This window comes from Phacochoerus africanus, chromosome 9 (genome assembly GCF_016906955.1).
Source record: "Phacochoerus africanus isolate WHEZ1 chromosome 9, ROS_Pafr_v1, whole genome shotgun sequence".
Taxonomy (NCBI): Eukaryota; Metazoa; Chordata; class Mammalia; order Artiodactyla; family Suidae; genus Phacochoerus; species Phacochoerus africanus.
The window spans coordinates 93,938,417-93,957,852 of record NC_062552.1 but is presented as its reverse complement, the minus strand read 5'-3'; the positions used below and the strand labels follow the sequence as shown (position 1 = coordinate 93,957,852).

At 45.1% G+C, this 19,436-nt stretch overlaps 1 protein-coding gene and 1 pseudogene across 1 annotated transcript in view; one reads left to right on the top strand and one right to left on the bottom strand.

The window, feature by feature from the left end:
- ARG2 (arginase 2) overlaps positions 1 to 18,490 on the bottom strand; it is a 40,795-nt gene extending 22,305 nt beyond the window's left edge. Inside the window, exons 1-2 of the mRNA XM_047794593.1 lie at positions 18,253 to 18,490; positions 17,275 to 17,347 (exon numbers count right to left, since the gene is read on the bottom strand). Coding sequence (XP_047650549.1) covers positions 17,275 to 17,347; positions 18,253 to 18,363 — 184 coding nt within the window. The 5' untranslated portion in view covers positions 18,364 to 18,490. The remainder of the gene's footprint in view (positions 1 to 17,274; positions 17,348 to 18,252) is intronic.
- On the top strand, positions 1,011 to 3,796 carry LOC125135577 (deoxycytidine kinase-like; annotated as a pseudogene).
- Positions 18,491 to 19,436: the final 946 nt, after the last annotated feature.

The following is a 19,436-nucleotide window of genomic DNA, read 5'->3' as shown; positions in this document are numbered from 1 at the left end:
TTCTTTTTGGCCACACCCATGGAATATGGAAGTTCCTGAGCCAGGGATCAAATCTGAGCCACAGCTGTGACCTATGCTACAGCTGCGGCAACACCAGGTCCTTAACCCACTGGACCGCAGCAGGCACTCCTCCTGGTATTTTAAAAGGACTTCACCGGCTGGAGTTCCCTTTGTGGCTCAGTGGTAATGAACCCGACTAGTATCATGAGGACGTGGGTTCACTCAGTGGGTTAAGGATCCAGTGTTGCCGTGAACAGTAGTGTAGATCACAGACGCAGCTCGGATCCCATGTTGCTATGGCTGTGGTGTAGGCCGGCAGCTGTAGCTCCAATTTGACCCCTAGCCTGGGAAATTCCATATGCCACAGGTGCGTCCAAAGACGACCAAAAAAAATACGGAATAGAGAAAAAGATGCAGATAAGCTTAACTTTCCAGAACTTCACTGGAAGAGAGAAGCAATAAAGAAGTTCTCTGGCTTAAAAAGAATCTTTCAGTCTACTCTGGGGTAGCAAATTCTTAGAACCTTGAAGTTGTATCTGGAAAACCAGCTAAGTGAAAACAGAGTTATAATGTTACTATAAGTCTAAACTAGGAAAAGAATGCCAGAGTTACTTAATTCAGGCCATTTGAAGTAAGCAGAATTTCTCTTCTCCCCAAAATGTGGTTTGGGTAATAATCTTTGAAGAGACTGTTAGATAAAGTAAACTCATTTGGCTACCACCAATAAAATGCAGGAGTCTGAATTGTATTCAGTGCATTTAACTCCCAGAGGCCATACAACCTAAGAATCCCCTCTTTGCCTCCATAGACCCAGCCTCCAAGATACGTTTGGTGCTTTAGGGTAAGAAAAAAATCATATGCAAGTATGCCTATATGTTCATTTCTTCAGTCTCTCAGAAGACTGCTCCCACCAGCCCTCTTGACATCTCCTTCCTCCCCACTCTGTCCTCATGTTCACCAGGAGGCGTTCTCAGAGGCAGTGAAGACCACAGCAGAGGAAAACCAGGGAGATGGGCAGTGGGGACTCGAAGACAGAAGGTGACCCTGGGCATCCAGGCCGGTCCTTCCAAGATGTCGATCTGACACACCAGAGTTAACCTCAAGATCAGCTGATACAGACATGGTATTAATTGATGCCTCTGCATGAATGTGATCGTTGAGTACAAAATAAATTAATTAATTAAAATAAAATAAATAAAACAAGCTCAAAAGTTTGGCTGAAGACATACAGCCAAGATGATTTGCAGTACTATTTATGTTTCCTGCTAATTGGTTCTTCAGCTCCATCTGTACTTCTTACCAAGGAGAAGAGTGTATCATCTGCTGAAGGCAGGCTTAGTAATGGAAGCTCCTCTGAACCCAACTCATGTCAGCCCTCCAAGCGCCTCTAGACCAGGGTGAGCCAGCTCAGGCTTTCTCGTGCAGACTATCGGTTGACAGAACCCTGGCAGCCTGGTGCCAGCACAGGCAGGGAGAAGAGGAAGGTACCTTTGACTTCTTAAGTCACTGCAACACAACCATTTTTCCTCATTCAGAACAAGACTGTTAAGCTTCTCTGAGAAAAAGACCTGCTGTTAACATGCTGACAAAACTTCAAGCTACTCCGGTATCTAACCACAGGAAGAGAAAGTGACAGATAATTCCTGGGGATAAAATACTGCTCTTCTGAATAAGTAATCTTTTTTCCTTTTCCCAGGTGTTTGGTTTTTTTTGGTCACTTTTTTAGGGCCATACCCACGGCATATGAAGTTGCCAGGCTAGGGGTCAAATCGGAGCTGTAGCTGCTGACTTGTGCCACAGCCATAGCAATGCCAGATCCGAGCTGCGTCTGCGACCTACAGCACAACTCATGGCAACACCAAGATCTTTAACCCACTGAGCGAGGCCAGGGATCGAACCTGTGTCCTCATAGATATTAGTTGGATTCGTTACCACTGAGCCACAATGGGAACTCCCCTTTTTCAAGTTCTTGATGCTCCACTTTGGTCCAGAAAGGACTGAAAGGGAGACAAACACATCAAGCTAGTGACTACAGCTCTACCAGTGTCCAGATGTGTAGCTCGCTGCCCCAGACCTGGGCTACCATCCTGCTGAGGTTCCCGAAGAACCTCAGCAAGCCAGACAGACCACATTCCACACCACTCTGGGCTATGCACGAAAGATGAGCTGGCCACAGTGGGACAAGTGGCCACAACTGATGCAAAGGAAACAATCTCTGTCCTTTGGCCCCTAATGTGTCAGAAGCATCAAGATCTCCAAACAAGTTCGGTCTCTAAATTTGTCATTACAAGGATTAAGATTAGAGATAACAGGGAAAAGCCAACACATGCTAGGGGTTACGTTATTAGTGCAACTGGATGAGGCAGCTTTGTGGTTCTCCTCCGCACCCTACCCTTTTCCTTGCAACAGATGGTGTAATCTAGGACTTCCCATAACCTGTGTGTAATACAACTGTCACTTTGATAAGAGAAAGAGTTTTTGGTGAGAAGTAGCAAACAAACATAGGCCCACTGATTTGTCACTGAAATGGCTCCTAATGAGTCCAGCTCTCGCCAAGTTTTCTACCTTCCCTGTAAAAGAATATAAAGGCACAACCAATGTCCCTTGGAATGCCAGTTCTCAAAAGAGATCTAACCACAATGCCACACCCTGCTGTGACTCAGTTCTTGGGCCACACAGGAAGATACTTTCTACTTCTTTTCCTTTTGTGTGGTTCTGGCCTCTTGGGGTGGAGGAGGGAGCCAAGGAGATGCTATCTTTCTTCTTTTCAAATATTAGCATTACCACACCTACCATAAGAATACAGCCTCACTACCAAGAGAGCTTGGTCATTAATAGAGAGGGACGAGTACCTTTATTCAAGAATTAAATTATTTAAACCAATCTGTAATCCCTTAGATTCTAGACTTCTGAATGGTCCAATTTTTGAATATTAAAGGAACAAGGCTGGTCTACTGGCCAGAGAGCCTGCAAGAGACAAGGGTTCTGCGTGCAGGTTAATGCGAGCCTCCACCGTAGCGTGAGCCCTGGGATGCACCTGCGGCACCTCCCAGTCCCTCCTGCTGGACACCCTCGGGGCCACCACCAGCGAGGCATAGCCACCCCACCCCCAAGAGGCGCTGCCTATCTCCCCCAACCAGCTCTGAGGTGACCTGCATCAAGAAAATTTCCACTGAAGGGAACATTACTGCAGGGAAGTCAACATTTGTGAATTACCTTAAACAAGTCTTCGAGGATTGAGAAGTATTTCCTAAACCTGTTGCCAGGTGGTGCAATGTTCAGAATACTCAGGATGAATTTGAGGTATTATTTTTGCATCTCATCTGTATGAATCTGACTGCATGAATGAAAGAGAATGGACCATTTATCAAGACTGGCATGACTGGATGAATATCCAGTTTGTTCAAAGTCTTGAACTGGATGGAATCATTTATCTTCGAGCCATTCCAAAGAAATGTTTAAATAGAATATATTTACGGGGAAGAAATGAAGAACAAGGCATTCCTCGTGAATACTTGGAGAAGCTTCACTATACGCATGAAAGCTGGCTCCTGCATAGAACACTAAAATCCAACTTTGATTATCTACAAGAAGTGCCTATCTTAATACTGGATGTTAATGAAAACTTTAAAGACAAACACAGCCGTCTGGTTGAAAAGATAAAAGAATTTTGAGCACTTTGTGATCTTTCTGAAGACTCCAGGCAGCCAAATGAGTCCAGATACTTCAGCTCTGTATATCTTTATAGCTCCATATTCCTACAAGTCTCTCTAGAAAACCCAAGGTTTTTTTTAAACAATTTATCTTAGAAGAATTTTTTTTGTCTTTTTTTTCCTTTTCTAGGGCTGCTTCCTGTGGCATTTGGAGGTTCCCAGGCTAGGGCTCAAATTGGAGCTGCAGCCACCAGACTACACCACAGCCACAGCAATATGGGATCCGAGCTGTGTCTGCAACCTACACCACAGCTCACGGCAACGCCAGATCCTTAATCCACTGGGCAAGGCCAGGGATCGAACCTGCAACCTCATGGTTCCTAGTCGGATTCATTAACCACTGCGCCACAACAGGAACTCCAAGTTAAACAATTTAGATGCACTGATCTTTGAAAGAGAGACTTGGTTTCAAATCTGTAATTGCCATAAGTATATAAATAGTCTCATGATATTGTACAGGTTTGTTTTTGTTTGATATGAATGAATGTTTACAAAATTAAATGTTTCCTGAGTACATAGAAGAAAAAAAAAAAAAGGAACAATGCCACCTCTGTAAGCCTTACTTGAAGTAGCCATCATTAGCTACTCAGGTCCTGGTTGAAAAACAAGTTTTGAAGGAGGCAAAAACTGGCCATCATCACTTACCAACATTTACCTGATTATCAACTGGTAGCCAAATGGTACCTTGTACAGCTATCAACTGGTAGCTTGTAAGAGCTAAACAATTTGATCTATGACAGTTATTTGTTGAGTCATACATTTTTAAAGTTTTATTTTCATTTTGGCTGCACCCATAGCATATGAAAGTTCCTGAGCCAGGGATTGAACCCACACACCAGCAACAACCCAAGCCACTAAAGTAACAATGCCAGGTCCTTAACCCACTTGCCAGAAGGGAACTCTGAGTCACACGTGTTGAAACTATGGGAAACCAAGTAGCTTCTGAGAAGCAAACTGTTTTGAGAGAAAAGAAATCGTGATCTGGGAAAATCCCACCGTCAAGATATGAATGAAGTTCCAGGAGAAAGCTAGGATGCTCTGCCCTTTTCTCCCTTCAACAAAAGCCAACTGGCAGAAGACAGGCAGGGAAAGCACGGGCCAGTGCAAACTGCTCCGACGCAGCCGCACACAGGGTGTGATGGGACCAGAGGAAGGCGCTGACTCAGACCCAGGATAAGCCAAGGGGACTTCTCCGAAGAGTCACTATCTGAATCTCGAAGGTTTTAGCCAGGACTAAAAGGAATAGGGAAAGCTTGCCAAGCAGAAGAGGCACACAGTACCTTCAGCCCTACAGGACAATGCCCAGTTCCCTCTGCCCTGGGTTCACTCGGGAAGGACTGTGGAGAGAGGAGGCAGCAGAGGGGGCAGGAGCCTAGATGCAGTAGGGAGCTACTAAGGTGCAAGTCAGAAGGTGACAGATCACATCTGCACTGGAGATCTAGTGATCTGGTGGCCTGCAGAAAATGGCCTGGCCTGAAGAGCAGCTCCAGGGAGGCTGTAAAGACAAGGCAGTGGGAGAGAACGGACAAGATTCCAGCAATACTTCAAGGGATGTGGAGGAGAGGGAAAGGCTTTGCCCTCCAGCTTTCTGGCTCTGCTACCACCAGCAATGAGAAAGCATAGGGGAAGGGAGTGGAGCTGATGTAAATTCAGTTCGGGATACGGTGGCATCCGGGTGTTAGAGACTTTTCTACTGATGACACTTGGGAACAAGCCAATGGCTCAGTTCCAGGCAGCATCCAGGGCTGAATACACCAACTTCTGACGGAAGTGTACACCACCAGCTATGAACCAGAACTGCCAGGAAAATAACTGGACCTGAATCTGACCAAGGATCTAGATCCAGTAATCTGTAGACAGGAAACAGACAAAAGAACAAGTCAGAAGATGCCACAGGGATGAGCACTGCAAGATCCAAGCTGAGGGATTCTACAGACCTAGTTTCCTCTACAGCTCAACTGCAAGGAAGAGAGGGAAAAACAGGAGGGACCTTGTACAGACCTTATTTGGATCCAAATTCAGACTGTAAAATATAAACACAAAACGTGTGAATTAATCAGGCAATGTGAACATTAGCTGGTGTAAGGGCAGATACAAATTGAAAATAGACTTACTGGAGTTCCTGTCGTGGCTCAGTGGTTAACGAAGCCAACTAGCATCCATGAGGATGCAGGTTCGATCCTTGGCCTCTCTCAGTGGGTTAAGGATCTGGCGTTGCCATGAGCTGTGGTGTAGGTTGCAGATGCAGCTCCAATCCTGTGTTGCTGTGGCTCTGGCGTAGGCTACAGCTCCAATTCGACCCCTGACCTGGGAACCTCCATATGCCACCGTTTCAGGAAAGAAAGGAAGTTCCAAGGAAAGGAGGGAGGGAGGGAGAAAGGAAGGAGGGAAGGAAAGAAAAAATAGATTTACTTATCCGTGTTGAAAATAAGGGTAAAGACTTCTCCCATTCCTTGTGTTTCAGAATTTCTGTCCATTCCTTTTCAAGTGTATGTAATCTTTATAATGACTCTCTAGGCCTCACAGCCCAGGAATGTTGCCTCAAGGCCCTAGGAGCCACCTTTTTGAAATGCAAATGTTTCGCCCCCACAAACGCACACCTCCCAGTTCTATGGCCATGGGTGGTGGGCCCCTTGCTTCAAATTACCAAAAAACTACCTCCCATGTTAAGTTATGAGACGTTTGTTTCTCCTCCAGATAAAGCCAATCAGCTAATAGGTAGCCACTTCAATTTCCAAGATAAGGTTAAGATGAGCTACATGTAACAAAAAGTCAATGGTCAAAGTCCTCCAGCTGGAGGGCTAGCTATCAAACCTTGAAAACAAGGACTGTGTTGCACCCACTTGGCCTCAGAAAAAAGATTTATCTTTGCGATCTTTTAGCAGATTGCCCAATTTAATGTTTATTCAATAATAAACTGTTTTTGGAGTTCCCCTCGTGGCTCAGCGGTTAACGAACCAGACTAGCATCCAGGAAGATGTGGGTTCAATCTCTGGTGTCACTCGGTGGGTTAAGGATCCAGTGTTGCCTTGCCACGAGCTGTGGTGTAGGTTGCAGACGCAGCTTGGATCCAGCGTTGCCGCAGCTGTGGCATAGGCTGGCGGCGACAGCTCCGACTGGACCCCTAGCCTGCGGACCTCCATATGCTGCGGGTGTGGCCCTAAAAAGACAAAATAATAACAATAATAATAATAATAATAAACTGTTTTCCTTCTTAATCACCTTTGTGGATAGATTCTCAGTTGGAATTTTTTAAAAGTTATTGTATTTTCCCAACACCAGGTATTTGATATTAACTTATTTTAGGTGTGATAATGGTACTGCAGTTAAGTTTTAAAGTGTTCTTGTATTTTGAAGATGTATAATGAAATATTTGCACATGCAACAATATGAAGTCTGATTTGCTTCAAAAGACATGGAGGTGGAATGAAAAACACTGCCAGGTATGGATGGTTGATGCTAGGTGACAGATGTATCAAATTTGTTATGTTACCATCTCTAGTTTTCACATAAAGTGAAACCTCCCAAAATAAAAAGGTAATGGAAGGAGTTCCTGTTGTAGCTCAACAGGTTAAGAACCTGATACAGTGTCCCTCAGAATGCAGGTTCGATCCCTGGCCTCACTTAGTGGGTTAAGGATCTGGCATTGCCGTGTAGGTTGCAGATGTGGGTTGTATCCGGCATTGCCCGTAGCTGTGGTGTAGGCCTGCAGCTGCAGCTGATTGAACCCCTAGCCCAGGAACTTCCATATGCCGGGGACACAGCTGTTAAAAAAAAAAAAAAAAAGATACATAGAAGCCAGCTGGTATTTAGGTTTGGAGCTGGGAGAGAGGGAAAATAAGTGTTTGGAGATTAAGCTCTGGAGGCATCAGCAAACAGGTTAAAGGAAGGCCATGGAAATGGACAAACCACCGGCCAAGACAGCACAAAGCAAGAGGTTCAAGGACAGACCCCTGAGGAACAGCAACACGTTAAGGAGTAGGCAGCAGAGGGTCTAGCAAAGGAACCTGAAGAGTTAAAACCAGAGGGAGCGGTGTCAGTTTCAGCAAGGAGGAAATGGTTGGTAGCACTGAATGTGAACGTTGCAGGGTCCACTGTATTGGAAAGTAGAAGGTAAGAGACCTCAGCAAAACCAGTTTCACTGCAATGATTGCCCAGGACCCTAGACAGCAAGCTCAAGTGTGAAAAAGCAGTAGGGAAGCCAGGATGGAGGCTCTGAAGAGAAGTAAGATAGCTGGACAAGAGCTAGAAGGCTACATTCTGCAGAGGGGAATGGGAGATGGGCAAGGCGTGCACACTTATTTTTATTTTGGGCCACGCCCAATTCCCAGGCCAGGGATTGAACCTGTGTCACAGTAGGCTACTGGCAAATTCCTGCACATTTAATTTCCGAAGGGACAGGTTAGTAGAGAGACGGGAAAAAAGAATGGAGAGAAGGGATAAGTGCTGCAACAAGGACCCTCGGGAGGCAGGAGGGGACGAGACCTAGAGCACAGGGAGGTGGTGTGGCTCAAAGTTACTCATCCAATATTTGCTCTTTCCTTCTTCCATGGAAGATTTTAGGGGGAGCGAAACCCCTTAGAATACAGACTAAATTTCCATCTTCCCTTCTAACTGGCTGTGGTCATGTGACCCCTTAGGGCCAAAAGGATATGCTGAGGTATCCTGAAGCAACTTCTCGGGAATTTTGCTTAAGAAAAAGCACAAGCTCTCCCTTTGCTTCCCAGTGTGGCTGCCACCATCTGGGACCATTAGATAGAGGCCTGGCTGGTAGTGCAGCAAGTTAAGAATCTAGGTCTAACCTTCAAGGAACTGGGCCTCCAAACCAGTTGGGACTTCTCTTTAGACTCTTATTTCCTGGAGAGTGAACTATTTTTCTTAAACCACTGTGTATTCTGAGCTCTTATCATATGCAATTGTACTTACCTAATAGAGGAAGGGCTGGCTACCTCATCCTCTGATGAGAGTGTAGTACAACTAATTGGAGGATGATGGGGAGAAGAGCTAGAAGCTAAGGAATTCAGACTCGAGTTGGAAAAACAGGGCCTGGATAATTATGGGTTCAGATTTGAAATGGCCATCATGAGAAACACAGGATTTTTAGCAGAAGTTGGAGACTGTGCATTTTTGATGATGTCACTCAGATTCTTCAGCCATGGTAAGAGCTGAGAAAGGCAGCTGACTGCACCAATTAAGGAGCTAGGTCATGTCTACAAGAAATGAGTGTCTTCTTACCACTTCTACTGCTGACTGTAGACCTTCAGGTCAACTTTTTTCCATTCTCAGCTTTTATTTATAGAACAAACTGCTAAATAACAAGTTGACATTTTTTTTCCAAGCATATAGCATGATTATGTCCCTAACAAGCTACATCAGATGACTTTCCTTGTTCTTAATGGTTTTGTTTTTTTTTTTTTGTCTTTAGGGCCACACTTGAGGTATATGGCAGTTCCCAGGCTAGGGGTTGAATCAAAGCTGTAGCCCCCAGCCTATGCCACAGCTCACGGCAACACTGGATCCTCAACTCACTGAGTGGGGCCAGGGATAGAACCTGCAACCTCAAGGATATTAGTTGGGTTCATTACCCCTGAGCCACAACAGCAACTCCTGCATATTTTATTCTAACTTATTTTTAAATTTCTCTTTTTTAAAATTTTAAATTGTGGTAAAAATAAAAATACGTAAAAATAACCATCTTAATTCATTTTAAGTGATATTAAGTACATTCACAGTGTTGTGTAATCCTCACCACCATCTCTCTCTCTCCAGCTCCTCTTCCTCCAGCTTTTTCTCATGAGTTTGACTCTTCTAGGTACCTCATAAGTTGAATCGTACAGTTTGTCTTTTTGTAACTAGCTTCTATCACTTAACATAATGATCATGCTTCATCATGTTATAGCATATGTCAATTTCCTTTTTAAGACCATTATTCCACTGTTACATATGCGTCCCATTTTTCTTATCCATTCATCCACCAATGGATGCTTGGGTTGCTTTGACCTTTTGCCTATTGTAAATAATGCTGCTATGAATATGAATATATGAATATGGGTGTACAAATACCTCTTCGAAACCTTACTTTAAAATTGTTTGTTTTGCCTTGCCCATGGCATGCAGAAGCACCCAGGCCAAGGATCAAACCTGTGCCAGCCACATGAGTGACCTAAGCTGCTACAGTGACAATGTTGGATCCTTAACCTCCCACTCCACAAGAGAACTTCAGTTCTTTTGGATATATGCTAGGAGTAGAATTTCTAGATCATATATTAATGATTTTTAACTTTGAGGAAATCCCACACTGTTTTCCACAGTACCTGTATGATTTTACATTCCCACCAACAGTGCGCTGGGTTCCAATATCTCCCCATTCTCACCAACACTTGTTATTTATTGATTTTTTTTTTTAATGAGAGTTGCAATGTTTATTTTATATTCTCTCTTGGGTATTTTTTTTTGGTTTGGTTTGGTTTTTTTTTTTTTTTTCCTTTTCGCCACACAGGCAGTATGTGGGAATTCCTGGGCCAGGGATTGAACCTACATCACACAGCAGCAACCAGAGCCACAGGGTTGAGAACGCAGGAGCTTCAACCTGCTAGACCATCAGCAAACTCCGCACTTGTTATTTTAAGGGTTTGTTTTTTTTTTTCTGATGCTAGCCATCCTAATGGATGTCATAATTTGCTTTTAAGATTAAGAATCCCTGGAGTTCCCATCGTGGCTCAGTGGTTAACAAATCCAACTAGGAACCATGAGGTTGCAGGTTCGATCCCTGGCCTTGCTCAGTGGGTTAAGGATCCGGCGTTGCCGTGAGCTGTGGTGTAGGTTGCAGACACAGCTCAGATCCTGCGTTGCTGTGGCTCTGATGTAGGCTGGTGGCTACAGCTCTGTTTGGACCCCTAGCCTGGGAACCTCCATATGCCGCAGGAGCGGCCCAAAAAATGGCAAAAAGACAAAAAAAAAAAAAAAGAATCCCATTAATAAGAGCTCCTTGGTGGCTCAGCAGCTTAAGGACCTGGCATTGTCTCTGCTGTGGCTCTGGTTACTGCTGTGGCATGGATTTGATCCCTGGCCTGGGAACTTCCACGTGCCATGGGCACAGCCAAAAAAAAGAGTTACATAATAGAAAGAGCCTGGCACAGTGCCTAGAACATAGTAAATGTTAGATATCAAACAACATTGAAATATAGGATATAAGTTAAAATTCTTCACTGCCTTTTTCTTTTTTTTTTTTTTTTTTTTGGCCATGACTGCAGCACGCAGGAGTTCCAGGGCCAGGGATCAAACCCAAGCCACAGCAGCGACAATGCTGAATCCTTAAGCGCTAGGCCACCAGGGAACATCACTGCCTTTTTCTAAGCAGGAACAATATGGTTATATTGAAATTTGCCAAATCCCAATAATATCTATAGTAGATTCACCTATATTCCAGTTCATCAGTTATGTATGCTTTTGTCAAGGCATTAGCAAATCACTAATTCCAAAAGAGCTTTATCACACTCCAAACTGAAGCCAGGACCCATTAGCAGTCACTCCCCATTCCCTGTTTCCCCAGATCCTGGGGCCCACTAATCTACTTTCTCTATGGATTTGCCTATTCTGGACACTTCATATCAATGGATTCATACAACGTGGTCTTTTGTATCCGCTTTCTTTCCATCAGTATAATGCTTTCAAATTCATCCATGTTGTAGTATGAATTAGCCATTCATTCCTTTTTAATGGCTCAGTAATACTCCATTTAATAGATATATCACATTTTTCTTAAATCTCTCACAAGAACTGAGATTTCTGTTTTTTCTTAAAAAAAAAAAAAAAAAAGAGGTAAGAGGGCAGCAAAGTCCTCCCCTTACCACATGGTAGCCACTGGCCAGACTTCGGTAATAAATAGCTTTTTGTTCCCTGAACATTCCAGGCACCTTTCTGTCTCAGGATCTTTGCACTTTACTGACTCTACTTACCCTCTGCCTAAAATACTTTTTTTCCAGGTATGCACATGCTTCTTTTCCTTACCTCCCAAAAGTCTGCTCATATGCCCCCTTCTCAGTGAGGCCTCCCTGCCTACCCTGTCCCCCGATCCCTTGATTTACTCTATAGCACTCATTATATCTGAGGTAATCTATGTTTTACTAATGTCTGCATACTTGATATTGACATTCTAAATGCAATGAGTTTTGGCCAACAGATATAATCCTCTAACCACCACCATGCTCAAGATACAGAACATTGGAAATGAGATTAAATCACAGGAACACATTAAGGTAGGTCTATTTACTATAGCCAGGTATGCCCAAAACTTGAAGATGCCTTTAATTAAAATTTTAGGCTGCGGAGTTCCCGTCATGGTGCAGTGGTTAACGAATCCGACCAGGAACCATGAGGTTGTGGGTTCAATCCCCGGCCTTGCTCAGTGGGTTAAGGATCCGGCATTGCTGTGAGCTATGGTGTAGGTCACAGACGTGGCTCGGATCCCATGTTGCTGTGGCCCTGATGTAGGCCGGCGGCTACAGCTTCGATTAGACCCCTAGCCTGGGAACCTCCATATGCGGTGGGAGCGGCCCAAGAAATTGCAAAAAGACCAAAAAAAAAAAAAATTTAGGCTGCTATTCAGAAATTGTATTAAGGAATATGATGATTCAAAAATCAGAACACCAGGAGAACAAGGAGTTGCTCAAATCCAAAGGGACTAAGATAGAGTCCTAGATTAACTAAAGACCAAAGCAACTGTAACCTAATGAGTTATATTAACTTACAAAAAGATTGTGTCAAGTCCGGGGAGGGGGGGAGGGAGCAAACAAAGGAAAGACTTTATCATCAATGGCCTGGGGAGAAAGGGCTTTGTGTATTCCAGTTCATGTGGCAATTTGTTTCTCACTGGAATTTGTAAAATGATTTAGCGGTCAGGATCTTTAAGCTGCAAGCAACAGAAACCTATTCCGGCTCATTTCAAGAAAGCAATTTTTTTTTTTCAATTTGGGTAATTCCCAGAATCATCTTATGAGGACCAAAATCATCTTTAAAGGTCACATTGCCAGGAATTTGGCCCCAAAAGTCACATTGCAGGATGGTCCAGTGAAGATACTACTGGCTTCTTCCACCTCCACTACTAAGGAACAGAAGCCCTGCAACCGGCATTGCTGCCCCCACTGACTGCCCTGGACAGAAGCTTATGCTAGAACTGTTGCTATCATCACCCGTCACAGAATGAATTCTTTACTGCCCCTTCTTCCAGACTATCAAAACAAGGTTTAGCATGGGTACTCCTGCTGGTGGAGCCTAGGTCAAGTGCCCACAACCCCAGCTCCATGCAACAAAATGAGGCAGGATGTAGATAGACATCTAAAGAGGTTGATGAGGGGCCAATTATAGAGAATCTATCTTAGTAGTTGCTAAGCACGGAACACATACACTATAGAGGTTCAATGTCAAATAATCAAAATGTAAAACTGTTAAAATGAAACTGAATTAGAAAAATGCATCTGGTGCAAGCCTGAGATTTCACTGTGTATTGCAGGAGCAGGCTATATTTTGAAAGTATAAAGCTTCAGAGATTCCATTGCGGCTCAGTAGGTTAAGAACCCAACACAGTGTCCATAAGGATGTGGGTTCAATTCCTGGCCTCACTCAGTGAGTTAAGGATCCAGCATTGCCATAAGCTGTGGTATAGGTTGCAGATGCGGCTCAGATCTGGGCATTGCTGCAGCTGTGGCATAAGCCAGCAGCTGCAGCTCTTATTTGAGCCCTAGCCTGGGAACATCCATATGCCCCAGGCGCAGCCTTTATTTAAAAGGAAAAAAAAAGTATAACATTTTAAAGCCAATTTAAAGACAAACACCAAAATAAATAATACGGCAAGTTAGCAAAGATGATACATGACTGAGAAGCATGGATGCATGTAAAAAGCCATGGAAAGACTACGCAAAGGAGAAATACAGTCTTAAAAAGGTCACTCTGGTAGCCATAAAGAATGTGAGCAAAGGAAGGCAAAATGGGACAAGAGAAAGTTAGCTCCATTTGTGAGAAGGATAGGATTAGAGCAGGGCCACTACAGGAAAGGACTCTAATCATTTAGGAGGGGGGAAAATCAACAAGACTCTGATCAGAGGAAAGGATCAAAAGGGAAGAGAAAAGAATTGTGATGATCTCTGAGTCTGACTTGAGTAATTAAGATAATTGATAGTTTGAAACAGATAATGGGAAGACGGAACAAGCAAACTTAAGGGAGATGATGAACTTTGACTCAAACCTGTTGCGTTTGAGACATCCAAGAGCGAGATGAGGCTACTTAAAACCAAGTTGGAGGAACATCAACATTTGAGGGTTGGGAAGAAGAAGACAAGCGCACAAAGGAGCCCAGGCAGGCCGAGGCAATGGAGAAGGAGGCTCAGGAGAGAGTCGTGTCTTGGCTAGTAGAATGTTTCAGGAAGAAGGTGGCCAGCTATGCAGTAGCAAGGTCCCCCAAAATAAAGACGAAGTCAGTGAGCTTGCTCAAGGTAGTTTCAGTGGCATGATAGGATGCAAGCCAGGCTGCAGCATTACCATCATTCAGCTAAACTTGTGATGGCTAATAGTCTCCACCAAACACTGAGAGCAAAGACAGACCCCTGAATGCACATATCAATCTGTTCCAGATGAACAGCTCTCATACCCCTGATCCTTAGGTTTAAATTATCTCAGGCACTCTATCGGCTCTTGCTGAAGCCAGCCAGATTCTTGGGTCTCATCCAAAGAGGTTCCTGCTCTGACACCAAATGGAACAGGAGAATAAACATGCCCAGCCTAGTTGAAGAGAATCAGAATAGCTCCCAAATGGCTTCCTGAGCCCCTTGTTCATTTAGACAGCTGTGCCAGAGCTCTCGCCACTTCAGTAGCATGGCTCGGTCAAATCACCATTAGCACAATGATAGACTCCTAAGACTGTTAGTCTGTTTCTAGCTAGCTTACCTACAAAACACTCATCCTACTTCTGAAGGAAGAAGAGCAAGCATATAACCACCGCTAGTAAGAAAGAGCTAATCACAATCAGGAGCAGAAGCACTGCATCTGAGCCTTGCCAGAACAATTACTTCTTCATTTCTCTCAGGCTCTCTCTCTATACTAAAATTAGTGGTTACCTGAGAGAGGAACCAGTGAGGAATGGGGCTTAGTCCTCACTAAGCCCAGGGAGAGGGAAAAACAAACTCAAAGTCAAATAGATTCATTCAAGAGAACAGGACATTTAACTGATGCCATGGCAACACTGGCAGCCTGTGACATCACAGCAGAAGGCGATGAACAAAGGGACTTATGCAAGTTACCTTTCTGTGAATCTTCTCTCCCTTGAAATTTGACCCATGCTGCTTATTTGAAAGTGCCCAAAGGACTTAGAAGTTATTTTGGTACCGCTTCAGAACAGAGCAATTGAAACTTCTCTTGGTACTTTTCTCCAACATATTCCTGGAGATTAGCCAAAACCACATGCTGGAAATCTGCTGAGTGCCATGACCTTATTAATATGCAATGAGATTCTATTTCAGGCTGCTGGTGGTACTGGGCCACCAATCAGCTGCAGGGTCAAGATATAAACCGTAAAACTAAAAATATTTGAACAAAATTAAAGGGGGTGGTACCCAATAGACAGAAGCTTCATCATCACTTCATCATTACATCTTGGTTGGAGACTTACACAGGAAGTATTTGAAGGAGTAGAATTTTAGGGAGAATGGCTTCCCCAGGTTGGAGTGGAAAAATACCAGAAGCTGTGATAGGAAAGGAAGTCTACCAAGCTCGAGTAAGAGAGGCTGCTACAAATGCGCCCCTCCTCCTCATTCAGCAGCCTCAGCTGGATATTGTGAACGCCTCCTGGGTAAGAGGCTGCAATTGATTCTTGTCAAGAGTCCCTTAAGGCAGAATCAAACAATGAGAAGGCAATTTGAGCAATGCCAGGTTCAGTTTATCAGATGGACTGCAGGTTTATCCAGGATTTAAAAATAATGATTAGCAGAAATTGCTCTCCTCAGTGTAAAATTATGCTGTTCAAAAGGATGTGTGCAGCTAATTTAAAGAGACAGTGTCCTCATTTCGAAGGCAGGGGGTGGAGGGTGGGGAGAAACCTCCTCCCATGAGGTAACTTGTGACACATGAAGACTTTCATCTTTGCTGGTGAACTTGGAAAGTGATTCAAGTGGTTAATTACAGTTCCTTCTTCAGTAGGCTCTCTTTATTAATTAACAGAGAATATTCAAACCGAGACACCAAATCCACCAAATCCGTATGTAGCCAGAGGTGTGTGAAGGACACCTCGACTCAAGATGAGTGATTTTGGTGACTAAATTGTTACTGTGTTTTGAGAGGAAGATGACCCACCCAACCCTGTAAGGGACTCAATGATCAGCAGAGAAGTTTTCAAAGCACGTGCGGGGAGGGGAGTAGTAGTTCACCTGGCTTTACTACTATCTCCGGGACCTAAAGTTCCCTATTGCCATGCCTTTCGAACTTTATAGCTCCAGAGGAGATATGTGAATGGTCCCAATATAATGGAGGAAATGGCCTTAATAGCATCTGGAAACATTTGGGTTAGATATAAGGACCTTCCTACCATAAAGCTTCTGGAATTTGGTGCCCTGTTACTAAAAGGGTTTTCTATTACGATGCAAATGGCATTTATCTTTGGGTGGGATTTACTTCTAGTTCTGTACATTCAGAGTATCATCCTGATGACAAGACTGCCGCATTACTTTGTTTACCTGGGGTGCTAGTGAAAATGCATGTGTCTGGGTCAAACCTCAGAGCCAATGAACCAGATTCTTCCATGGAGAAGCCTAGCAATCTCTTTTTCTTTCTTTCTTTTTTTTTTAAGGGCCACACCTGCAGCTATGAAGTTCTCAGGCCAGGTGTTGAATCTGAGCTGCAGCTGCCAGCTTACACCACAACCACAGCCATGTGGGATCCAAACCTCGTCTATGACCTACACCGCAGCTCATGGCAATGCTGGATCCTTTTAACCCACTGAGCAGCAGGGCCAGGGATCAAACCCTCAACCTCTTGTGCACTAGTCAGGTTCGTTTCCACTGAGTCACAATGGGAACCCCAGGAATCTCTTTTTCATAAGATACCCAAGTGATTTTCACAATCAGGGAAGTTTGAAAAACACCAATCTAAGGCTCTGTTTACATACAGAGAGTTCATAAACCTAGCGAGGAAACGAATGATTTCAAGACAGGAAACTGGTTAGACAGATGAATCATAAAGCACCTCATGACTGAGTTAAGAAAGCTAGAATTTTGGGGAAAGGTTGGGTGTGTAGAGCAGGAGAGCCAGCATTCTCACCACCACTTTGCAGTCACTAGCAGCTTGTTCCTGGCCCTGCCTCACTCCACCTCCTTGCCTTCCACACACTATTGCACCAAGACTTTGCCTGAAGACTCCTCCATAGATCTTAAGTTGCATGTGGAATCCAAGGGAGGATGGGAGATGCTTTCCAAGGACACAGCTGACACTGTGCAGTTCCTGGATATAAGAGAATAGGACTTTCAACTCACTGTTCTGTTACCAGCCCTCAGACATCTAAAACGCAGCCACTTACCCAAATCAGAGAGTCTTTTCATCAAGCCAGCTTCCCTTACAGCAGCCGGACCATGTTCCACTCCTTTTCTTTTCTGTAAGATAAACTACACGGTTAGATTTAAGGAAAGATGACTGAAAATAAGACCACTTTAGTTCACAATACAGAACTCTGCAATGTTATACCTAGTTCCCAGCAGATCTCTCTGAAAACTTGTGATAGCATCAACCCTTCCTAAGGTTTGGCCATTTCAAACATTTGCAGGGAAGCAGGAGAAACAACAATCACTTAAATCAAATCAACCTTTCATGCTCTTCCTTGTAGGAAGTGCTGGCAAGCTGAAGCCAGTCAAAGGAATGGGCTAAGCCAAGCCAGATCTGATTGTTGGGAGGGGGGGTGGGTATGTGTGTCCTGGCCAGAGGCCAGGCTCCTGTACCAATGAGCCCTCCACGACTGTAGGTTTCTTTCACTGAAGAGAGAACAAAACAGCCCCTTCCGTCTTCGCGCCGCTAGAGAGGCAAGCGCCAATTTCCTTTCCAATTAATGCTCTTTCTGAGAATGGACCGTGAAGCCTTAAATCCTCGGCCGTTCTATTTAACTTCTTCCCCCTAGATTTTCCACAGGGGAATCTGGTCGGTTTCTCCTCCTCCAGACCCTCAATAAAATCCTCTCCCACCTTTCTTCTCCTCCATCACCCCAAGCGGAATCCACCACCTCACGCTCCCCGGGGGGAGGCCAAAGAAATACACCAGCCTGCTGCCCCCTGCCCGCATCGCAGAGAGCCCTCCATCCCCTCCCTCCTTCTCCATCTTGTACAAAGGGAAATTCCACGTGCTCTTCTGGTGCCTAGTCGCGGGACTCCACCCCCTCGCCCTCCCTCCATCCTCGCCTCGCCTCGCCTCCCCATCCTTCCCACCAGCTCGATTTCTCCAGGCTGGGGGAGGGGGAGGGGAAAGAGATCTCGCCCCAAGGTACTAGGTCCCGGTTCTCAGTTCTCACCTGCCCCCGTGAGAATGGGGCTCCAATGACAGCCACGGAGTGCACGGACTTCTTCGGGGCGGAATGCACTTGCGTCCGGAGGAGACGCGAGAGGCTGCTCCTCAGGGACATGATACGAAGGGCAGGACGTAACAGAACAATGACCAGCGGCGTGCGGCTCCGCGCATTAAGTGAGAGCCGCAGCCCGCCGCGGTTACCTAGAGGCTTGCTCGCTCGCCGCCCCGCCCCGTGATGTCACCGCCGCCTGATCCCGCCCAGGCCCCGCCGCCTCGCCCCCAACCAGCCCCCAGCACACCTTCCCGCAGGCCCCGCCCACTGCTCCTCCCGGCCCTGCACGCCCTTGCTGACGTCGCTCGACTCTGGCCCCGGCGCTCCAGCTAGGGAAAAGCCCCTGCCGCTGACGCAACAGGGCCAAGATCAGGGCCTGGCCAATAAGAGTGCAGTCACGGAGAGGTGTGTCCCTTGGCGACAAGTGGCCGGCCCCCGCAAATTCTCGAGCTCGGAGGAACAGGTGAACCGACACGCAGGCTCGGGCTTCACGACTCGCACGGGCTCCACACAAATGCACGCTTGGCAGATGCCGATTCTACGGCAGGGCTGGCTGGGCTGAGCTTGACCTTGCGCGAACTGGCTTGAGTGCCCTGCCGAGACCAAGGTCGCATCCGTAGACTCGGTTTCATCTCGGAGCTCAGAGTCCAGGAAACGAGCTTATCCCCTCTTTGGGCGTCGAAAGCTAGGAGTTCCAATGTAAATTAGACATCTCTGGGTCAGGCATGTTAATAATAACCTATTTTAGGTATTTTGGGTGGGAAGTTTAGGATGTACAAATTACCTTCTAGACGTTTTCAATTCTTTACCTGAATAATGGGAACACTGGTTATTAAAAACCGAACACGGCAACATATCTGGACGACTTCTAAATTTGGGGGAGGCTAAAGAGCTAAAAGTGACTAAAGTTTTAATAATAATAATAATGATATTTTAATAATAATAACCAACGAAAGTTCAAAGAACTTTTAGCCCTCTTAACAATTCCACAAAGTATGGACTATTTTTTTTCTTTTTATGGCTGCACCTGCAGCATATGGAAGTTCTTGGATTAGGGATTCAGTTGGAGCTGCAGCTGCAGGCCTACCCAACACCGATCCCAGCCACATCTGTGACCCACATCACAGCTTGTGGCA